The sequence below is a fragment of the Rhinolophus sinicus genome, chromosome 16, assembly GCF_057876585.1.
Source record: "Rhinolophus sinicus isolate RSI-liver-muscle chromosome 16, RSI-T2T, whole genome shotgun sequence".
Taxonomy (NCBI): domain Eukaryota; kingdom Metazoa; phylum Chordata; class Mammalia; order Chiroptera; family Rhinolophidae; genus Rhinolophus; species Rhinolophus sinicus.
In genome coordinates this window covers 99,001,500-99,022,503 of record NC_142516.1, presented here as the reverse complement: position 1 = coordinate 99,022,503, position 21,004 = coordinate 99,001,500, and the positions used below count along the sequence as shown (strand labels likewise).

At 32.3% G+C, this 21,004-nt stretch overlaps 1 protein-coding gene and 1 long non-coding RNA gene across 13 annotated transcripts in view; one reads left to right on the top strand and one right to left on the bottom strand.

The window, feature by feature from the left end:
- NBEA (neurobeachin) overlaps positions 1–21,004 on the bottom strand; it is a 662,791-nt gene that overhangs the window by 340,699 nt on the left and 301,088 nt on the right. For all 7 annotated transcript variants that reach the window (XM_019736455.3, XM_074330023.2, XM_074330024.2 and 4 more), the window contains one exon: positions 3,558–3,619. In XM_019736455.3, coding sequence (XP_019592014.2) covers positions 3,558–3,619 — 62 coding nt within the window. The remainder of the gene's footprint in view (positions 1–3,557; positions 3,620–21,004) is intronic.
- The window catches only part of LOC109449832 (uncharacterized), a 266,951-nt gene continuing 248,095 nt past the window's right edge, over positions 2,149–21,004 (top strand). For 2 of the 6 annotated variants that reach the window (XR_016019145.1, XR_016019146.1), the window contains exon 1: positions 2,218–2,594. This is a non-coding gene — a long non-coding RNA (uncharacterized LOC109449832). Of the gene's footprint in view, positions 2,595–21,004 lie in introns of all 6 variants that reach the window. The other 4 variants (XR_002137760.3, XR_016019144.1, XR_012495587.2 and 1 more) reach the window with 3 other exon arrangements.

Here is a 21,004-nt window from a genome sequence, read left to right as displayed (position 1 = left end):
GTGACATCTGCTAAGCTTTACTTATGAAAACTTAAAGAAATCCTACGGGATAACATCACTCAGTTTTTCCTGGAGTACCTCTGATGGAAACTTCCTAAAAAAAAAAAATCTGGAAATAATTAGAAACTATTCTAGTACCTAAAAAAAAAAAAAAAGGTTTACTAGAAAACTAAATCTGCTATTCATCAAAGAACACAACACACTCAGAATCATGTAATGGGAAAATAAGGTACACATATAGAATAAAGCACCTGAACCACATCTGATTTAAAAATTTTTTAAAAGTTTAGAGAAGACAGTATTAGGCCTGTGATATACTGAAGAACTCTACAGGAAACACTGTACTTAACTAATGAAACACTGATTTTGTCAAATAATACAATTTTTTTTATTTCAGTTCATTTTACTTCCAAATGTCAGAAAACCATTTTTGTTAAAACATGGTACTAAGTACAACTTTAATACAAATTGAAAAGGAAGAAGAATATTCAATTATTAATATTTATTTTAGTGTCATAAATTCCAAATGGAAAAGTACCCAAAATACAATAAAAAATGTTTTGAGTATTTGCGGGGAAAAAATAAATGCAACATAATGATAATGCTAACAGCTTCTTAAAACTTAAAATATGTTTTCTACAGAGACCAAAAATTCCACTGGGGGGTAGACTGGATGGCATGTCCCTTGGAGTTTAAAAGCCTGTCCATATGAACTGAATTATCCTTGACAAGTACCTTCAGACATTTGTAATATGATCTCATGTAAATTTAGACCATATTTTGCACATAAACCACTGGCAATAGCAAGTTTAATCAGGAGCTCAGATAATAAGGAAAGAAAAGCTGATATCCTTAATAATACATAATAGTTAACATAAAATTTCCCAAATGAAAAGCATAAAAATAAAAGCATCCAATGTGTTACAGCAAATGCAAGAAAAACAAATGCTGCAAGAAATGTTGCATTTTTGTTTCCTTCTTCAACCCTTAGCTACCTATTCTCTAAAACCAAAATTTTATCCTTCTGTGGTTTATCTAAATTTGGAAAAAGAAGAGCATATTTTAAGCAAATAAACAAACTAGAAAATTCCATTTGCATTGAAAACTTGTTTTAACTAAGAATTAAATCACAGTGTGGATAATATCTTAGTTACAATTCCCACTGTGGGGGAAAATAAAAAGAAAGAAATATATATATATATATATATATATATATATATATATATATATATATATATGTATGTGCGTGTGTGTGTATATATATATATATATATAATTGCATCAAGATAGTAGTTACACATTCAGATTTTTGACTATTTAATTAATACTAATAAATGCTCATCATAATGACATAGAGCTATCAATACTTACAAAGGGCTAACTGTAAAAACAAAAAGACAACTCAGAACTCTGCAGCTGAAAAGATTCCTTAGACTTGCCTTCCGCCCTGGCACAAAGACAGCCTACAGAACTGTGATAATCGTAGAGGGATCAGCTCCATTGTTGAAGAGATGCATTAAGGCCTGTAGAAGGGAACTCAGCTTTGGAGAGTGCTATGTGAAACAGTTTCCATAGCAGCATTAACTATACTTATTTCTCTTTATCAGAAGGCTACTACTGTTATGGATGCCCTGCTTAATGGAAGAAAATAGGATATAAATCATGTTGAGTCTGAATAGCAGAGAAAAATAGATTATTTTTACAAATTTGAAGATGTCCATTTTTTTGTGTGTTCTCAAAACGAAGGTTTTAGACATTCATGGAACAATTAATGGTCTGTGAGGATGATCTTAAGCTAATTTTAAAGTAGAATATAAACTCCTCAGAAGTGAATTGTATTGAAGGAAGACTACTCATTTGCTTCTTTAAAAACATTTTGTGAAAAGCAACACTTCAATTTAACAGAAAATAGCAAAACAAGTACAGCTTATTTTTTAACAAACACATTTTAAGTAATTTCGATGAGATATATTTAATCAATTAACCTCGTGAAATATTTAAACACACTCTGAATTATTTAAAAATTTCAACTTAAAAATCACACGGAGAGACATGTTTATAATATTGCTTTGCTGGAACACTGAAAGAAAGTGCACTGCATAGAGAGCTTGAATTTCTCACTCTTCCTTTCAATCAATATCTGAGGCAAAGTTTCATCTCTAGGGCCCTTAATGGCAGGAATTCCTGGAGCCAGCAAATGAGTAATGTTAAACCTATGATTAGATGATGAGGCCATCAAAGACACTAGACCCTAATGCTACATTCCTCTTTATTTCTCTGAACTGCAGTGAAACCCAGAGCTAAGGACGAAGGAATTTTAAGCTTTTTTTTTTTTTTTCATAAAAGCATTTTTTTTTTAATATGTGTATCATTGAGATCCTAAAAGGTTAGGTCTCTCAAAATGTCTCTCGAACTCAGGACTCGGGCATTAGGTAACAATTTTCAAATGCCTTGAAGATGAACTCCTGATGGGAAGCTGTTTTCTTTAATGTCTTATTAATATTCTTCCTGGTTGAAAAGGGGGAAATGGACCTAATGATTTCCCTATGAATACATTCTTGAAGAAAGTAAACCTGAAGACTGGAAATCAATAGGTAAGTTTTTGGTTGTTTTGTTTTTGCAGTGTTTTAAAGTATCAGTTGAAGCCATATTGTTTTTTATTTGGGAGTTAGCTGTGCTCGTAGGCAGACCTCAGGTCAGTAACAAGAAACAGTTTAAATGTACTTTTCTTTCTATTGAGGAAACTAAGGATAAATGTAATAACTACTTATTACAAACATAAGTAACCTCTTTTGTCATTCTGAAATCACAAAATATTTATACTTAAATGAAAATCAGGATCACTAGGAGACTTGAAAGAGCTATTGAGAAGAAAGACCATCAGGTCCCTATTTTAGTTATCAGGAAAATGTAAAATATATATTTAGGTTCTTATCATTGCTAAAAAACAATTTCAATTCTATTTTTAATTCTGATTACTAAAGAAAAATAGGATAAGTAGACTTTTAGAATTTACAGGGAAATATACAAATTCCATTAAAAAAAGGAAAGGAAAACAGAAAGATATGTCATAGACCACTCACTATTGAGCTGTATTTTATACTTTGACTACTGCATGAAAAAAACTTAGTTTTCATTATCTCTAATCTGACAGAGAGGAAACCATGTAATTAATATAAAGACCAAAACTAAAAATTATACTACTGTATCATCTTTAAAAGACAGGATTTTAAAGAAGGGTATCAAAATATCAATAACAAATTTAATATATGTATATATTTTTTCAGAGATAAAAAGATAGGGAACAATGGAAGGGTAGGGAGGGTGGGAAAGAATGAGAGCTACAGAGTGGAAGAAGGAAACCAAATCAATATTTATATGGCAAGATCATCTACAAAAAAGTGTATCTCAATATAAATTACTTTCTTTATCTATGGGATAATAGATGGAAATTTAAAACACATATAAACATATACATATATGGCGTATACATTCTATTGTTAGAGCAAAAATCCCCTCATGTTCTTTAATGTAATTAAGTGAGTAAGATTTCATACCTGAGAACAAAGCAGCATAACAAGCTCAACCACAGAAGTGCTGGACTTCATGCAAACAAGGCCTACAACAAAGAAAGGTTAAAACAAAATGAAATTACAAAGGTAGACATCATTATTCCAAGTTAATTCATTATATAGTTTTAACTTATAAAAACTTTCTTTAGCTGCTAAAATAACATGAATGGACACATTCACAAACTTACTGTCATAGGATTAATTTAAAAATATTCAGATTGTCAAGAAGATGTAGAATACTCTGAAAAATTAACTTCATGCTTTGGTTATTTATTTGGTTAAGGCGTTTCTTAGAGTAAAACAAGGAGGGAGTAGTTACAGAAACCAATGAGCTACTTAGAGCTGCTTTTATTACAATTACATTTGTTATGGGATTATCTCTTGGAGTGCAGAACAATGATCATTGAAGATCTACCTAAATCTTCCAAAATACAAAATTAAAATAATTTACAAACAGGTAATGCCACATAGGTTATCAGTTGTTAAATAATTTTGAATATATTTAAAAATGAAGTTCACACAATTAACATATTACTCCTTGTTTATAAAATCTTCCAGTGTTCTGCTTCCAAAATCTCTGAAGAGACATCAGAAGAAAAAATAAATAAATAAATGTAGCAATATTTACATCATAGTAGCTATTATTAATTGATCAATTACTATGGGCTGGTCACTGCATTAATTGCCCTATGTACATGGTCTTTTAATTTTTATTTATAATCTGTTAAATGCTATCATTATTCCCATTCTACAGATAAGGACTTCCTATAAGCAGTTTAAACATTAATTAATCACCAAGACATTTTTCCAATTAAAAGAATGATTGCTGTATAAAAGAATGCAGATGGCAATTGGTATTGTTTTTAAAGCGCAAACAGTAAGATATAACCAAGAATTAATAACAATCTCTGGATGATAGTATGTCAATCGTGATGTTTGCTAATTTAAAATATATTTTTAAAAGTCTGTCACTGTTTTTTTAATTAATTAATATACTTGATTTTTCTGTTTATGAGGACAAACGTCATCAGTAAAAGCCATCATCTTAATGTAAGATGTAGTTATTGCTAATGTAATCAGTAAGAAATGCCATCTTCTTACATTAGTTATTGCTAAATGGAGACTTGAAGCGAAAATGTTTCGCTTATGTTTTTTCCTCTTAAGGTTGATTTCAATAAATAGTCTCAACTGCCTTCTAGACACTAGCATGTATATTAGTTGTGGGTAATAAATAAATACCCTTCTGTGCCCACTCTGCTAATGACCATATCCTTATTGTACAGACAGACAGAACAAGCTGTAAAAAGGCACTAGTATTCCATCTTATCAGATCTTTGGGCAGACAGTTAACTAATGAAATAAGAGGCAGATGTGAAAAACTCATTTAAGAGACAATTGCTGTAATTGATCAGCAATTCTCATACTCTGGACCTAGACAGTCAGAAAGATTAATGGGACATTTATCACCTGTTGGCTACTCAACTATTTGAAATTCTGACAAAGAAAAACTAAGTAAAAAGCCAAAGACTGCATAGCAAAGGGATCACAATTAAGATATGTGCTCTGTATCAATTTAGATTTTAAACTGTAAGACTATATAAAGAATGATTAGACTGCAAGATTATATAAAAATGACTATATAATAATTCACCATATAGTCTGTGTATTAGAGTTTTTTAAATACATAACAACTTGAAATAAAAATAGGAAAAAACATGCATGCAATTACATTTATTTCTCACAGGCTAAACTTTCACATGAACATCCAAAAAACCCCTATGTAACAAGAGCATTCATAATTTTTACAAATACTATCATTCTATCATAAGAAAAATAGAAACAAATGATCCATCAATGTTTTGTTCAAAGAAAATGACTACAAATTGATAGGATAGGAAAATGGCAGTTTGCAAACAGCACTCTAAGTGCTTTGAAAAAGGCCACTGTGGTTTCAACTCCATAGATTCTCACTTTTATTAATGTGTTTTGTCTAATTAGTTTAAAACAGAATAAACTAATGGGTTCTCTTCAAAATAAAAACAAAACAAAACAACAAAAACAAAAACAACCAACCCCGACAATCAGAACACATGGGGAGGCAATTTTGGAAGACTTTTCAGCCTTCAAAAATTATATAATCACTTTGGTCAGAACTATTTCTAAATATTATTGTGACAAATAGGTAAATTCCAGTGTGTTTTTAATTTTTTTATTTTTAACAAATATTGAAACTACAAGCACTGTCTAATGACACTCTATCCTCGCATACTTTCTAAATAAAAGAGCTCCCACATTTGAAAATTTAAGATGTAATTACAAACATGGTTTTATATAACTTTAACCATAAAGCTCTAAATAGCCAAATTTGTCTAATAACTCAGGCTGTATATGCATAAAACAAATATTTTAAAAGTGTATGCCTCAAACAGATTGAGTTTTTCCTTTTTCTCTCTGGCAAAAATTTCATAATGAACTTATCTGGTATCTCCTCATATGTGCCAAGTATAGTGTTAGAACTCAGGAATTTATAATAATGAATAAGACATCTGAGACACTTTCCCAAGTGCTCCATGTATTAGTTCAAATCTAGGATTATCTAACATTTACAGAGTCTTATCATTTAGTCACTTTTATATATTCTGTCTCATTCGATTCTCTTAACAACTCTTTTAATTATTTATTACCTCATGTGATAGATAAAAAAATGAAGAGATTCAGTGACTAATCCAAGGTGTTTCATTCAGTAAGTGGTGGAACTAGGACTTAAATTCAAGTCATCTAACTTGAAAGTTCATTTCACTTTTGCTCTAGAGCTAAATAATTTCACATTAATAGGATGGCAATTGTGACTACGAGAAAGATCTTAGTACTTCAACTTGGATGATTTTGACAGTTTTCTTGGGGAAAGTAGCATATACTGGTCAGACGTGGGGACAAAAAGCACTAACTTAAGCAAAAAATTAACAGAGGGAACAGGGAACAACAACACAAAAATCTGGAAGACTTTTATTGCTTGGGGGTGAATGACTTGAAAGATGAACTGGAAGGCTAGGGTAAAATTCAAAGATAGATACATACTGAAAGAAACAAAATTATAAACACTTTTGAAAGTTAAGAGGCAGAATTTAGAGCAAGTTAGAAAGGAGGGGGAATGATCTGAAGGATCAATTATGGTATTCCTACTCCATGATGATTTGTCCTGCCTTGGCAATTAACAAATGTCCCCCAAAGAGCTGTACTTATGTGTCTCTCCAGCAAAATCTAATAGGTATTGGCCAAATAATAGAACATTTCAACAGCAAATATCCATTTCACAAGAATAGATATTCTGACTAGAAATACTAATCCAATACTGTGTACCTTACTAGGTCACCAGTATAAAATAAACACCTGGAGTGTAGACGATACACATGTGAACAAAGGAGGCCTGTACATATGGGAGGTATTTCGACAGTGAGGAAAACTGTCTAGTATGAGCTTTTGAATATATTAGGACCTACTTTGTTGAAAGATAAGGTCAGCTAACTGAGTGGCTAATATACAAGTACCTGAGGACATTAATTAGGTGGACACATGGGTATAGCTAAGGAGACCGTCATCCAAAACACAGGCAGTTGTTTGGTGTTCCCACATACTAGGGCTAAGAAGTCAGTATAACTTTCAGAACTGCACTCCCTCACCTTTAAACACACAGACACACGTGCATGTACTCACACACATGCACACAAACCCACTAAATTGTAAAATGAATGTGAAGTGTCATGCAGGGGCTCTGGTCCCGCTCCCCACATAAGAACACAGGATATGGTGAGGCCAAAAAGGAACACCCACAGAGCCATAGATAGGGGGTTCATACCACTACAATCTCACCGGCGGCTGGGTTGGAGATACAGGAAGCAGGAGTCATACGATCCGCAATCCACCATCCGCTTCTCTGCCAACCAACCAACCAACCAACCAACCAACCAACCAACCAACCAACCAACCAACCAACCTGCTAGCGTAGCCACAGCAGTTATATTAGTGGCTAATAGCTAACTGGTTACAGCTGATGGCCAACTAGTCCCAGCTCACGGCCAGCTACTACCCGAGCCAGCATCTTTCCATGTGAGGTCGAGAGCCTGGAAACTGCTCTCCTGGCTCTGTCCCCACATGAAGTTAGTTTGACCTTGGGACAAAGCTATCCTTTAATACAAGCGATACTGAAATGTACAGTGATAACGTTTTAATAGAGCTGTCAGACCCTTTTGAGTCAATCTGTGGGTCTGACTTTATGTATCTGTAGAGTTAGAAGATCAGGTTAAAAAGCGCTTAAGCTTTAATAGTGTGGACAACTTCCATCTCTAGCAGGATGTTCCTCATGTGGGTCATAAAGGGTTTGAAGTGTTATAGGAACAAGCACTGAATCACTCTTGTAGGTAGAACTCATCTTTTAAGTAATCTCAGAGTTTTCTTTCAGCAAGGAACCGTTTCCAAGAGAGGAGACAAACAGACATCTATGACTAGGGTGGTGCTATCAGTATACTCTCAATAAATACCAATTACATGAGTAAATCTAGAAACCATCATTCACTGGGTAACTACTGTAGCTGACAGAGAAAAAATAAGTAAGATTTTGAGGGAAAAAAAATATATAGAGAGAAATATCTAGATATAGATATATAGATATAAATAGATAGAGATCTATATCTAGATATCTATCTATCTATATCTATATATCTATATATAGATATAGATATATCTATCTATCTATCTATCTATCTATCTATCTATCTATCTATCTATCTATCTATCTATATATATATACACATATTTAAGAACAAGAACCCAATGCATAGAGAAAAGCATTTATTGAGCATCATGTCTAATGTGCCAGATACCATGCCAGGTACCATGTATAAGAAGAAGTGAGGAAAGTCGGGCAGATTATGTAAACAAAATCATGATCTAGACTCCTCGGAGGTACACAGACAGTACAAAGTAGCTGAGGTTCAGAAAGAGTAGTGAGCCACTCAGCTGTGGAGAATTTATACGGAATGTGACATTTCACTTGGATGATGCTGAGCTTATCTAGACAAAAAAGGAAAGGGAAAGTCATCTGAGGTGACAGAGAAAAGTTAGAGGTATAAAGAACATGAACTAGCTACCGTGTTTCCCCGAAAATAAGACCTAGCCAGACAATCAGCTCTAATGTGTCTTTTGGAGCAAAAATTAATACAATATAATGCAATGTAATATAATGTAATGTAATATAATATAATACAATATAATACAATAATACAATATAATACCAGGTCTTATATTAATTTTTGCTCCAATAGATGCGTTAGAGCTAACTGTCTGACTATGTCTTATTTTCAGGGAAACACGATAATAAAATGGACTTGGAATGTTCTGTTGTGGAGTGCAGGCGATGGAAGAGGGTGAGCGGAAATGAAGATAAGAGGCAGACAGAAAGCAGAGCCATGCATGGCGCAGTTTTCCTGTCGGCAATAGGAAGCTAGTGGAGGATTTCAAGAAGGGGGCAGATAGAATCCAGTCCATTTTGGAAAGATCACTTTCTGTCAGCGATACAGGAAGAAACCCCTAACTGCAAAGTCTAGTCAAGATAATGAAGGCCTGAGCAGAAGGCGGTGGCAATACAAGTAGACACAGACTTGAGACAGATTTGAAAGACATTCTGCCTTGAGACAATAACATTTTAAACAATGGACTATGAAGTTAAAGGGTCAGGTAAAGGAGAAGTCAGAGTGTGAATGATGCCTTTAAGTGAGATAGGGAAACAAATAAAGGAGCAGGTTTGTAGAAAGAAAATGCTCAGTTTCTTTCTGGACAAAATTAGAAATACAGATAGGCAAGAAACTTAATTTTTAACTTTAGAATTGTTTTTTAGGTATAAATTCGGTACCTCTGACAAACTGCATATAAATAAGTCACACAGATAACATAATGTTGAAGAAAATACAATTGTGAAGTTTTTATAAGAGTCCCACAAGTAGAATACCAGTACTAATCGTACCAATATGGTTATTTTCCTTTTTTTTCTTTTTTAAGTACAGTTTTAAGATCTAGTTTTTATATTTCTCCTTACAGTAAAACATACTGATTCATTTTCCATTAAATAGACATTACTATTCTGATAATCTGAATTTTAAAAATCAAGTTTTCCAGGACTAGCTAGTTTTTAAATAACTTTCCAATGATTTTAACTTTCTAGAATTCCAAAGTTAATAAAGACTAATCGCACCAAAATAGTTGAAATAGTTTCATTTTAATAATAAATGATGAATAAGATCTACACATTTTGAAAGAATTTTGCATGCTCACTATGCTTCATTTGCTTTAGTTTCAGTGGTGTACAGTTGGTAACTACTTTGAAATTCTCTGTTCTGTGTAGTATTCACATTGTGTTATGCAGCATTCTTAACATACAGGGCAAAACTATAAAGTGTATATGTTTTAAGACTTCTGCAATGTTTACACATCTCTATCAGCATAACAGCTATTTCCTAAGGTCTTTACCATTCTTTTAGTTTGTAATCTGAAACATGCAATGTTTTTTTGTGTGTGTTTTTTTTTCTTCATTTTTTCACTGTGATATGCTCTCGTCTGTAAAAACTCACTTTCAGAGTTAGCATTTAAGTCAACTGAACTTATAAAGGTCAAGAACTTTAAAATTAGCAAACCAAACAAGTAGTGTGGCTTCCTAATTTAAAACCAAAAACCAAAAGCAAACAAACAAACAAAAAAATCAATATTAAAAATCCCTTAAACAACAATAATGGCTTGAATTTTGTATTATTATTGTTACTTTAATATTAATATGTATATGGGTAGTATTACTTACTGCCATTTTGACTAGACAATTTCAAAATTTACCTGTGTTCTTTCAGAGATTTTACTTTAAAATTGCATTACAAATGGAAAAACTGTAATATTACCTTAAAGAAACTAAAACAACATTAAGTTCAGTTACTAAGAAAAAGCTTTTTTATCTGTAATTACAGCTTATTTTTATATTTAGATTATAAATTTTAACTGAAAAAAACCTCCAAATATTGTAGACAGTGACAGTTCATTCATTCACTGCTTTACTTTATTTCACTAAAAACTAAGTTATCACAAACGTATGACAGTCTTGCTGTCTTTAGAACAGGAACAAAACTGAACTCTTTGGATATACCGTATATATCAAGTCAGAAAACTTTTTCTGTGAAGGTCCAGATAGAATATTTTGGCTTTGGGGACTCCATTCAGTTTCTGTCACAGCTACTCAACTCCGCATTGTTGTGCAAAAGCAGCCAAAGACAATGCATAAGCAAATGAGCTTGGCTGTCTTCCAATGAAACTATTTACCCCAAGGCATGAGCATCTGAGTGCATGTGTGCGTGTGCGCCTGTGCCTGTGTGTAAGAGGAAGAGACAGATCACATACATATGCACACATACACATACATCTACAGATTTTTTAAAATGCAGGTTAAATTATTTTAGATAAATGTCTATAATACTTTATAATTCCAAAATCCAAAAAGCTCTGAAAAAAGCTTTACTGTAAGATTGTTACAAAATCAATTATCAGCAAAATTTCACCTAATGTGATGTTATTAAAATCTTTATTCCACTAGGTGTGAATATCTATGCATCACTGTAGACATATCATTATGTTTGATCAACGAGCTACCTCAGACTCCACTGAAGGTGCTATGAAATGTGCATATAGGCATCCATTACCTTTCTTAAATCCCCAAATATCTGAATTACAAAACACATCTGGTTCTAAGGTTTTGAATACGGGATTTTAGGCATTGATTAAAATAAATGTGATTTAGATTTTTAAGAGTCAGAAATGAGTGATACTCTCTTACATGAAATATTTTGAAAGAATAATAAATAAATTGATATTAATTGCAATTTCAAAGTAATTTGAAATTACACCTTCCCTCATGGAAATTCCATGTTTCAGAAGAACTAAAAATTTATTTCTGTATGGGAATGGTTGGCTAAGTGCTTTTAAATTGTAAATCTAGAACATTTAGATTGCTCACAAACAAAATTAACTGTAACTGTAGTTACACAATATCCAAGAAGTCACTTTAACTAATTTGTTGGAATAAATTATCTAAATTGTTTTTCTATCATTGTCTAGATATAGCCTAGGAGTTTTATTCACTATGGATATTTTTTCTTCTTTATAGTTTTGGTTCTACTAAGAATGTTTGCATAATGGTAGAGCTGAAGTTCCTAAGACTCCTTCATAGGTAATTCCTCCACAGAATGATAGATTACAATATAAAATAAAGCTGTATTGATAGTTCCTACTAGTGGGCTGATTGTAATGAGATGAGCTGAAGAGTGTATTCTCATGGCATAAACACCTATTAAATGTGAAACATTGCTGCAATTTATTCTTTGGTTATTTAAGTTTTAGAAAATACATTGTGCTAGTCTCTCAAAACATCACGTCAAGAGAAATATTCAGGCAAATCCTAATGTCCAGTGTTACTCTTTTCTTGTTACCACGTGAGTTAACTTCTGTTTACACATTTCTTTTAAATACCATTTTTCATTTACACATACTGAAAAATAAGATTATAACTTCTAAATCACTTTGGGATTATTTAAATTTTGAGCAGGCTGTCTTTTGAGACACTTTCATTTAAGTAATTTATTTAAAGAACCGTACATAAGTAAGTCACTGCTGTATGCAGAGATGACACAGTCTGACTTCAAGGAGCTAACATCCCAGTTATGAGGGAGCCTACATGACATTATACTGAAAAAAAAAAAAAAAGAAATCACACACAAAAAAACACTATGCCTCAAAATAATTTAAAACAATTTATTTTAGGTTTTCTATAAGTACTTTTATTTGAAGTATTGACTCAAGTTTCCACTACAGAAGTGACTGACCTGAGTGTCTTGCCCTTTTCTTGATTTTGGGTTCAATCACACAGTAATGAATAAGGGTGACATAACGGAAATAAGAGACACTTTCACTATCGTAAATCATCTGGAGCCCTCAATTCTCTTTGGGTTAAATTTAACTATAGAACCAATTGTTATTCCTGTATCACTCCCCTGAACCAATTTTATTCTCTTCTCCCTATGCTCCTTGAAATTCCAAAAAAGCCTCAAATACATTCTAAAATTACTAAACAATGTATGGTTCAAGTTTTGACATTAGCCAAGAAAGACTCTGGTCCCAAATACTTATTAAGAATGACATATGTGATTTAACCATGCATTTCACTTCAAAAATATTAATAATCAAAAGAGAAAAATATATTAAGTTAAACACTCATACAATTAAATCACGTGAATAGTTACAGCTGAATAAAAATGAATATACTAATGCCTTTCTATTAAAAAAAATTCTGTGCTATAAAATGAGATTCTCCTTTTAAACATAGTATGTATAAATGCATAATTTGTATAGTTATAGTTCCAGACTACTTAAATTCTGACTTTCATTTATTTACAGTCTCATTTGGCTCATTTTCTTTCAAACAACTGTAATGCAAAATGGAAACACTATGCATCACTATTCTTGATTAATTCATTCATGAAGTCAAAGATAAAAAACTAAGATACATAACTGGGAAATAAAAATTATTTGATAATTTTGATTAAGGCATACAGCAAAAATATAGTTGCAGGTAAAGGTAAGCTCAAGGAGAAGTCAATCAGGCGAACACCACGTATATTCAAGAGTGCATTAATATTACCCAATAATTACAGGCCGAAATTGTTGAAGTGCTCTGAGAAAACAAATTAGACCTTCACTGAGTTCCTTATCTGAACTCAAAGCAATAAATTCTCCAATCTGACCCAAGGTGAATTTTGTTTACTGAATCCTCCATTTAAGGCAAAATATTAAATTGAGATGAGTAATCAGTTTAGTTTTATTGATTCTTAGAAATGAATTAGAAAATTCTTGGAATTTGGCATTTCCTTAAATTATACAACACTAACTATATTTCCATAATTCAAAGAAATTATTTAAGCATACAATTCTATCCTAGAAATAATTGGGGTTACATGCCATGGATTATATAAACAAAATGATCACTGAATTAATAAAAGTAGAATACACCAGAAAATTCTACATCCAACTCACACCTATCTGCAATTCAGAGTGATATTTTGGAGTCATATTATATGGTTACATACCAGAATATGATCCAGTAATGACATAGTAATGAAGTCAATATGGGAATTGCTTGGTAATTAAAAAAATAAAACTTCAAGCATAAAATATTGGACCTACTTATAAATTAAAAGCAATGGTGTTTTCATTTTTTCTAATCCTTCTTGCAATAATAGATCTATTACAAACTGCAGTTATCATTTGAAATAGTATGAACTGGGAAATTTGAAAAATGGAATCAAATAAATTGCCATAAAATGTGCTTGTGAAAAACTGAGGAGCTATTCCTTCGGAAGAATTAAAATCATTCAATGATTCTGTTCTAAAAACAGTGCTGCACACTTACTATGTGCCAGGGCACAATTATGACACAGATATGTTCTGTGTGCTAGAAAAAGCGGTGTTTTAATGGAGGACATAAGCAGATAAACTGATCCATTTAATGCGAGGAGACCAAGGGTTATCTCCGAACTATTCTAGGATGTTGAGTTGGTAAGCAAGATAAACGATGTAATTAAAGTAATTCCTACTGTGATTACAAGAAAATGGTGGAATTAAGAAATAACAAGAGGAAATATTTCACTTGAAGTAATGGACAGTTACTAACTTCTTAGAAAAAAATGACTTAGAGATCATTGCAAAATCAGCAATCACAAAAGACATTATTCAATTATAAAACAGAATGTTTAATTTGATATAAACAACTACTCTTGAAGTATATCTAGCTCCAAGATTTCCTTCTATATGAAAAGAAATACGTAAAAAAAACAATGTGAAAATATTGTCTAGTTTAAATGTTGCAATGTACAGCTGTTGAAATTACATGCATAATCTTTTAAATTAACCAGTTCCAAAGTTGAAATGCTTAATCTTTAGCTGGACTTAGTGTAATCAGAACGACGCTACTGAGTAGAGAGAACATTTTAGGCATGGATAATAACATGTATATCGGGCACCACAGGTCATATTTCCATCTGGAGGAGAAAATAAGCCTTTAACAGTAAAAACTGGTATCACAAGTATAAATTATAGCTTTTATGGATTTTATTATGCATAATAGAGTTTATTTTATATATAATCCAGTAAATTCTGTTAGCTGGATAACAAGCAAACAGATTAAAAGTATTGACTCTACATGAAGGAGCAATGTATATACAAAAGAAAGCAGTGCAAACAAGAAGCTACACAGGAAAACATCATACAGGAGACACAGCGAGAAAAGCACAGTCCTCTGGGAAAAGTACACAAAGGTAATACCTTTCCTAACCTACTGGCTTAAGACTAGAAATAGAAAAATGTTAGTTGATCGAAATCTCACCAGATTTGAAAAAAAATAACACAATCTTGGTTTGAATTATTTACAAAAATAGAAAAATTAAAGATGAAATCATTACCCCACAGTCCTTTGCAACAATGGGATCAGAAACAGCAATTTTATAAAGTCTAGAATTGCGGAGGGACATAATGAAATGAAGTCTATATACAGGAAAAATATGAGGATGGCATGAGGTAGGAGGTGAGGTCTAGGAAATAGTTACAGGAAACCAAATATGCTCATTTGGCAAATGAGAAGGTTGCTGGGGAAGGAGTTACTGCACAAAGGGCTTATCTCTGTGATCTGGAGTCCACCCAAATGGTCGTTACTCTACCTAATTAAGGGGCATCTGTAATGTGGAAAACTGTTTTGATACCTGAGAAAGACAGACTGGAGACTGATGGTCAAGGGTGACTCTAGGTCTGACCTCAATCTCTGAAACTAGAGACAAGGAACAACATATCTGGACAGCAGAGATCACAGACCAGGAGAGAGTGCCTGTATGTATTCCCGTTAACTGTACGGGTGGATGCTACTAATTATCTGAATGTTAGTTACAAACTAGTTAGTTCTTATATCTCTTTGTAAATATTCTAATATTCGGATTTTTACCCTGAGATCTCAGAACTAGGCATTTTATTACTATTACAGAATTCTTTAATCTGGATCTAGTTTTTTAATCAAGTTAAAGAAGCTCTGGACTGAAAACTGGAAGATGTGGTTAGTGGACAAACAAAATAGCTGTGGAAATAGCTCTGACAGCTGCCTTTCTCGATACTGAAAATCTCTGCAGATTAATGATTGTGAAAATTTTGATTTTATTATAATCTAAAGCAATATATTTTATATCATGATCCATATATATAACTGAAATAACTGTTTTACCACAGCATTTCCTGTCACTGTGTGCTGTACTCTGATCTATGCTATGCTATGTCACAGCATGCCATTAAAAAATATTGTCAAGGTGTGCTTCCCTGCTTACACCATCACTGGGTCACAATCTGCAGTCTGAATACCACTAGAGCTGGACTTCCTGTTTCTATGTGGCCTGAAAGCTAAAAACAGGTTTTTATTTGTTTATTTGTTTGTTTTTAATATATTTTGTAATGATTTTAAAAAGTGAAAAATATTTCATGACACTTGAAATTTATATAATATTCAAATTTCAGTGTTCATGAACAAAGTTTTTTTGGAACATAGCCAAGCTCAATTTTTCACAGGGGGCTACTTCTTCACTACAATGGCAAAATTGTGAAATTATGACAAAGACTGTATGGCCACGAAGTCTAAAGTATTTATTTTTTGGCCCCTTATGGGAAAATGTTGCTCACTCCTGCATATACTTCTTTCTGGCTTGAATATCCATGGATCTAAGTCCTTCCTCATGTCTTAGGAGGCTAAACTGGAACCAAAGAGCAATTGCATGATAGTGGAAAGGAAATGGTATGAAAAGTACATGTTCTTGGTCAATTTTTTAGGTACCATATTTCTAGTTCATTCTGTACTTGAAAACAAGAATGAAAAGTGAGTAAACCAATAGGCAATATTTGTCGGTAGTAGAAAATTGAAGTCATTTACAAATCAAGCCTGTGAGTTCACAGGGATTTACCTTGTAGCGCTAAAGCATTCCAATTTCATGATGGGCCCAGTAAAGGCTGGTGATTTTCTAGCAGGGATTAGTTTTGAACATTAAATGGCCAACTACATTGCACTGTATTGGTAAGTACGTGTCAAATTCACAATGATAAAACAGGCTTTGGGTGGAGAAAATGAAACCAGTGGCTTCTCTTCACTTTTACGTATCTGATTTGAAATTTTCAACTGTCCTTTTAAAATGTTTCCTGTTCACGTTAGACCTTTATTTAAACACTAAGTTTGTACAATAAAATATTATTTATTCCTCCTATTTAAACCTGCTGTATACAACTGACAGATTGTCTTTTAATCATATTTTGATTCTGTCCTTCCCTGTTAAAAATTCTTCCAAGGATGACCAGGATGCAGTTTTTATCTCTAGAATACATGTATTTGGCAAAGTCATTGTCCCTGACTTTCTACAATGTTCAACAGTAGTCATGAACAAACATGTGATTTTCTGACCCTGGCTTCTCTGTAGGTTGAAACCTGACCAACATGTCATCCACATTGTGTTTCTGTATTTATTGTACTGTTATTTTACAAAATTTTGTTTTAGGAAGATAGTTGGGAATAAAATAATATCTGGATAAATACCAAATTTTAGATTTAAAAACAAAAGGAAGTACAATAAAATATATTATTTCATGAGCAATATTAAAACTCGGTTACTATGAACATCACTCATAAAATCCTCTGACAATGTTGGAATAAGTAATTAAAGAATGTTTGCTTTTAGCTTATTTTAAGTTAAATATTTTATACCCTTCTATTCTATCATTAAAACCAATTACTGAAATACACTTGTCTATAGAAAACAATTTCACTTATTCTATTGTTCACTTATCCATCCACAAGTGTTTTGAGGGTACATATTTTATGTCAGATGTTCTGTCAGGTCCTGGATCCCTTGTGGAGCTTAAAGCAAGGTAGGTGATAGAGATATTTCCAAGTAATTTCACAGATATGGGACACCAATTACAATTTAGATACATGCTTAGAAGGAAAGGTATACTGTGTTAAGGAAAGTTTAATAAAGGAACATAACTTAGTTCAGATTACCAGACACGTAAAATTGGTCATTATAAAAGAATTCAATTACGGAAAGGCTTTTCTGAATTCCTCATATTCTTCAATGACTAGAAACACATCAATTTAATCAAATTCTGTAGGTAGAACGTGCAAAAATATACATCAGCAAGGGAAAATTCTAATTTATCTATATACACAAAGAATCACCAAAATGTATATAGGGCTTTAGATTTTGTTGACTCTATAATTTACAGAAATTAAAGGATTGCATAAATAATCCATAAATTGGCTTCTGTTTCATCACCTGGATTAATCACTCTACCAACAGGCACACAAGGATATGTATATGTAGCAAACAGATTGTCCCTTCCCTCTGGCACCATTCTCAAATACTGCTGTTCCTCAACTTACATCAATAGGCATTGTTCTTATGTATGAATCTTGTCCCTAACTGGCTGAATTTTACATATAGGTACCTCCTATTATCTTCACATATCCCTGTCACCTGGTGCCAGAGATTCTTTGGTTCTACTGTGACTGTTGAGGGTACATGCTTTCCATGAATCCATTAAAGTAGAAGGACAATGTAAATAAAATTCTCAGATCTTTTAAAAGTATGTAATTTAATATTATAAAAATTCCAAAAACTATTTTATCAGAATTCAATTTAAAAATATGGATTTTTCTTAGACCAATGTATAAACTCAGGATAAACACTGTAAACGATTCACAGTTTAAAACTATATTTTGTCCATAATAAGAATATACAGTGGCTGAAAAATATAATCACTATAATTGCTCAGCAATATATTTCCTCTTCTAAATTTTCCAGCTTAGTTTTTCTTTCCCAATTGTTTATATATTTCTCTAATGTGCATAAATATCTCAGAGGATAGAATAATAAAAGCCTACACTGATTTCAAGCTTAGTATCTGGAAGATCCCATGTAGTTTACCATAACATATATACATTATATCTAAATCGATATGCAGGTGATTTATTTCCACCACGTAAAAATACTTCTTATCTCAATATAAACTACACACATCGATTATATGTAGCCTCCAAAGGCAGACCTGTTATTCAATGTTATTTTTTGTCCTTGAATTATACAGACCTTGTCTTCATGTTATTAACTGTACTTAGAGCATCCGTATTCCTGATTTGCCAAGATGATCCAAGCTCATACCAGTTGCCTGGGTGTAATTCTGAAAATTGTCTTTTTCTCTTTTGGAATTGTCCTGATTTGAATGAAAATTATATGAATACTTTAACTTTTTTAGAACAAAAGTGAAAATTGTTTCCTTTTAAAATTATGTTATCATGGAATACCATGTTTCCCCGAAAATAAGACCTAGCCGGAAAATGAGCTGTAAGGCGTCTTTTGGAGCAAAAATTAATATAAGACCCAGTCTTATTTTACTATAAGACCAAGTCTTTAATATAATGTATAATTAATAATATAATATAATACAATATAATATAATAATATAATACCGAGTATTATACTAATTTTTGCTCCAAAAGACTCATTAGAGCTGATTGTCCAGCAAGGTCTTATTTTAAGGGAAATGGTATTACTCACTAGTATTTTGTGAGACAAAAATATTTTCCAATCATTATCTCAAAGTAGATGATCCATTTCTTAGTAAGCAATCAATTTATTTGCTACTAATGACAAATTCATTGCAAGGGGCAAAATCCTTCCCTTCTTCCCAATCTCCTGTGGTTTGTTACTATGAAGTATGACATTAGTTGTTGGTTTTCTGTAGATACCAATTTTAGGTTAAGTTTGTTCCCTTCAGGACCTATTTTCTTGGAGGTTTTATCATGAATGGTGTTGAATTTCAAGAAATGCTTTTTTCCATATCAAATAAAAATGAGAAAACAATATTTCATATATATCCACATATTTCTTGCACTCTCCTTTGTGTATATCTAAGTTTTCATCTAGTATCATTAACCCTCTGCTTGAAAAATTTCTTTTGACAGTTCTTATAGTACAGATGTGTTGGCAATGGATTTTATCATCGTTTATTGTCTGAAAAAGTCTTTTTCCCCCTTTATTTTTCAAGAATATTTTCATGTTGGAAGTCTTTTCTATCACAGAAGTCTTTTCTAACATCAGTCAGATATTCCATTATTTCTGGTTTGCATAATTTCTGACTAGAAGATAGTGATAATTTTTATTTTTGTGTAATGTGTTTTTCCTCTGACAGAGCTTTAAAAATTAATTTAAATTTTAAATTATCATACATTAAAATTAACTTTTTTACATTGCGTTTAGATTTCTGAGTTAACACACATATTGATTCATGTATCACCATAGCAATAAGTACACAGAATAGTTACATTTCCCCAAGAAATCTCTTTTTCTATTCCTTTCGTGACACCCTCTCCTTATCCATAACCCCTGGCCACCACTGCTCTGTTTTCCATCACCAGTCTTGTTTTTTTTGAGAATGCCCAAAGAAATGGTAACATAAAATATACACCCCTTTGAGATGAGCTTGTCTCACACACAGTACTGTCTCTAAGATGTGTCCAAGTAGTAAGATTTATCAACAGTTTGTTCTTTTTTCTCGGCTCATATTCCATCGTTTGAATGCACAGTTTCTTTATTCTTTCACTTATTGAAGGACATTTGAGTTTTTCCAGCTTCTGGCTATCACAGATAAAAATGCTATGAACATTCATGTACAGGTTTTTCTGTGAACATTAGTTTTCATTTCTCTATGGAAAATATCAAGGAAAGGGATCACTGAGTCAACAGTAAGAGAATGTTTTACTTAGTAAGAAATTCCAAACCATCATCCTTAGTGGCCACCATTTTGCATTCCTAAAGCCATGATGGGAGTGCCAGTTGCTCCATATTCTCACCATCACTTGGTATTACCAGTACTTTTTGTTTTAGCAATTCGTGTATGCTTGTAGTGCTGAGTCACTGTGGTTTTAATTTACATTTACCTGCTGCTAATGGTGCTGACCATCTTCTTATATGTCTATTTGATATACTAATGTCAACATTGGTAATTTGTTTAAATCACTATTAATTGAGTTGTTTAACAATGAGCTTTGCTTATTGTGTTTTGTTTTAAAAAATAAGCTTTGCTTATTGTTGATGATTGCTTTTTGAGATTTTTCTCTTTAATGCTAGTTTAGAACAGTTTAATTGTGGTGTCCCATGACATTCTTTTATTTGTGTTGATCCTGCTTGTGGTTTGTTGAATTACCTGGATTTAAGATTTATAGTTTTCATATTATTTATCTGTTTTATCTGTGTCTTAACCTCCTTCCT